Below are 3750 nucleotides of genomic sequence, written 5' to 3'. Positions count from 1 at the left end.
ATGATAATACATGTGATATATGAAATATGAAATTATGATGTTTATGTTTTTTGTCTATGACACATAATTATTTAACAGTTTAGTTACTTCATTAACGTTAATTAAGTGCAAGCATTAACTCATCTTCACTGTTTGGTCCAAAAATAAAAACAAAAACCAGCTTTTGGTCATAGTTTAATTTCACATATCATTGACGTGTTTTCATCCTGACATTATATGATACATAAGATCCGTCAGACTGCTGTCATTTATGAATGATAAAGAGATCTAAGTGAAGTTAAGACTTCAGTGAATTCATGCTTTATTAAAAACTAATGTATTCAAATAAAAAACGAATATATTTTATTCTTATTTTATTTCATATAAAATTGCTGCTTAGGACGATTATTATTATCGTTGTTGTTGTTGTTAATATTTTATTAGTATTATATTATTAGTATTGTTTTCTCAGTATTATTTTATCAGTATTATTAACAATGTATTTCAATTGTATTCCTTGATCCTCTCTGATCATACAAGGCGTTAAAACGATCTGATGGACGTTAACGTGACAGAAACATGACGTGATGTTGTGTATATGGAGACATTTTGCTCAGCGAGCCTTTAAATTCTGGGATTCAAGGTACGACTGCTTTGTTTATATAAATTATTCTGCCTATTTGTTTTAGTTGACGTCTGATCCATTCCGTGCCCGGTGCTCTGTGATGCAGAGAAAATGTAGAAAACTGGAATTAAGTCCACAAAATGGTTCAAACGTGCGCGGAATACCATACAACAATTTACCTTCTAATTGATTTGTGCTTAATCGCGTTTTAAAGAGCAGTTTTTCGGTGTTTGGGGTTGTGAGAAAGCTTTGATCCTCATGTTGGTGATCAGTTAGGGCGGAGCGATCAGACTGACAGACCGCAGCTGAAGCACATTAAAGCACCAAAACAAAACAAAACAGAAGTAAAACAGCAAACTAAAGCAGCCCAAACAACCAAACAGCGGCTCTCAGAGGGTCGATTTGTCAACGCAAACTAGTGAGGAGACCAGAACCCCCCTCACCCCCTGCCCCCCTCAACGCACAAACTCACACAATCACACGCTCACAGTCTCACACACCCGGCATACCTCCACAGAGCGAGCGCGGTGGTGCTCCGCGTTCCCCCGGATTCCGGCTTTCCCAGCTTATCTCGCCGCCGCACCTCGGCATGTAAATGAAGTGTGTGTGTTCATTCAGTGTGTTCATGTAAGTAAGGTGGAAATTAAACCAAACAGAGCCCCCGCGCCCCCCTCAACCCTCCTCTACCTCCTCCCCCTCCCCCCGCCGCTCGTCATGTGATGCTGAAGTGTCCCATTAATGAAGCTCATCTCCGCGGGTCTTTACTGCCGGTGTCACCGCCGTCCACCCGCAGACGGGACAGACGGGGACACGGAGGAGACGCAGGAGGTCATGGAGGAGACAGCAGCCGCTTAGCGCAGCCCAGCAACGGGCGGAGCAGGACGGAGCAGCAAGGAGGGACCGGGGCGAAAAGTTCAGGTTTTCCTTAACTTTTTCTTGGTGGAGTTGCAACTCGAGTCGTGCGCGTAAAAGTCTGGAGACGAAAACGACTTTGACTTGGAGGAATTTAGTTGGTTTGATGTTGTTAGTCTGACTGGAGACAGACTGACACACTTACAGCTGCACACCTGCGCCCCAAAGACACGAAACACAAATAAAAACGCGGCAAATTTGACTGCTGACGGAGCTCCGGGACACACCGTGCGCGTCCAACCCGGAAACATGCGGGGGAAAATCAAGGCGAGCTGCTTCTCCTGTAGAAAACACATTTAAGGAGTTTGGGATAAAGTTTGGAAGGTAAATAAAGAGCGCGTTTCTGCTCTCTGAAGGCAGAGAGTGAAGTGAATCAGAATGCCGCGGCCCGGGAGGAACACGTACAGCGACCAGAAGCCTCCCTACTCCTACATCTCCCTCACGGCCATGGCCATCCAGAGCTGCCCGGAGAAGATGCTCCCGCTCAGCGACATCTACAAGTTCATCATGGACCGCTTCCCCTACTACCGCGAGAACACGCAGCGGTGGCAGAACTCCCTGCGGCACAACCTCTCCTTCAACGACTGCTTCATCAAGATCCCGCGGCGGCCGGACCAGCCGGGGAAGGGGAGCTTCTGGGCTCTGCACCCGAGCTGCGGTGACATGTTCGAGAACGGCAGCTTCCTGCGGCGGCGGAAGCGTTTCAAGGTGATCGGGATGCAGGCCGCGGACCCGCTGGCGCCGAGCGGCAAACCGCCGCCGGACGCCGCTCATTACCTGCAGCAACAGGCCAAGCTGCGGCTCAGCGCGCTGCACGCCGCAGCCGCTGCCGCGCACCTGCCGCCCATGTCGAGCGGCTACAGCCTGGGCTCCATGTCCGCGTCTCCGCCGTCCAGCTTCAAACACCCGTTCGCCATTGAGAACATCATAGGCAGAGAGTACAAGGTGCACGGCGGGCTGGCCGCCTTCCCCGCTGCCGCGTACCCGCTGCACAGCCCGCTCACCTCGGCGTGGCCGCACGTCTACGACACCGCCGCCCCCATCTCCATGGCAACCAGCGAGTACTCGCACTACGGCATGCCGCTGAAGTCCATCTGCCACAGCGGACAGACTTTACCCGCCATCCCGGTGCCCATCAAACCCGCGCCCGGCGCGTTGCCGGGGCTGCCGCCGCACCTCCCGGCCTTCCTGGCAAACTCCCCGCAGTCTCTGAGCCCCACATCCCCACAGACCGGACACAGCAGCCCCGCTGCGCCCGGGGAGCCGCTGGGCGCCGCGGCCTCCGTGGTGGCGGTGCACTGACCAGAGACTTTTTTATGAGCAAAAACTCTGTGGAAAAGGGAAAAACTCCAAAGCAGAATTTATTTCAGCTGTAAGACGCGAAGGAGAAGATGTGAATCCTTTATTTTCTCTGGAGAGAAAGAAATGTTTGGCTTTATTGCCCAGGTCCGTTTGGTTTAATAACTCACTAAAAGGAACGAATGTGTAGCTGCTTTTATTAACACGTTTACTGGAAAAACTCCGAGATTTGATCGATCACAAAATCGATATCTGGTCCAATTAATTGGTAGATTAGCTGGTAAATATAAAAAGTTTGATCATTCACGTTTATTTTAAATTTTATTTTATTTTAAATGGAGTTTTATTAGTGAAGTCTGTTTTCAGCTCGGTTTCCCAAAATATGAATCCTAAATTCAAATAATTGACAAATAATTTATTGACTAATAAACAGGAAATAAACAAACTAAACATTTTTTGCTTTTCCCCTTTTGAGGCCCGAATGACATCAATGCATTTTGTAGTGAATAATTCTTTGTGAGGATTTGCTTCATCGCAGCTTTGGGCTTTATGATGAAACAGCTGTTTGAGTCCCTTTGGTTTTATGTCTGAGGAATCTTGAATAATTTTAGTGTTTTACTTTTTCTGGGTTCCTGTGTGTTTAATGATCCGGATCATTTCATGACAAATTAGCAGATCTTTTGTGTTTTCGCTCTTTTGTTATCACTTTGGAGATTAATGACTTTAAAGTCTCTTTTCTGCCGTTTCTTTATCCTACAGAAAAAAGCACAATGTAACCTAAAAGGAAATAAGATTTGGGTTTTTTGGTTGTTAACAAAGCTGAAAACAAAACAGTGAGCACACACCAACACAACCACACTGTTGATAAAATGTTTAATAAAATGCAAGTCTTAGCATTTTGTTAAACCAAATCATTATCCAGACTTTTTCCTTTG

The 3750-nt window shown here is 46.8% G+C and overlaps 1 protein-coding gene across 1 annotated transcript; it reads left to right on the top strand.

The window, feature by feature from the left end:
• Window positions 1–1894: 1894 nt before the first annotated feature.
• LOC142996109 (forkhead box protein B1-like) lies at window positions 1895–2818 on the top strand. Its single transcript, XM_076146998.1, has one exon. It carries the CDS (start codon window positions 1895–1897, stop codon window positions 2816–2818), a length of 924 nt encoding a protein of 307 aa, XP_076003113.1.
• The last annotated feature ends 932 nt before the right edge of the window (window positions 2819–3750 follow it).

This window comes from Genypterus blacodes, unplaced genomic scaffold (assembly GCF_046128005.1).
Source record: "Genypterus blacodes isolate CSIRO-AG114 ecotype Tasmania unplaced genomic scaffold, CSIRO-AGI_Gbla_v1 ptg000036l_1, whole genome shotgun sequence".
In the NCBI taxonomy this organism is placed as follows: domain Eukaryota; kingdom Metazoa; phylum Chordata; class Actinopteri; order Ophidiiformes; family Ophidiidae; genus Genypterus; species Genypterus blacodes.
This window is presented reverse-complemented; position numbering and strand designations above follow the sequence as displayed.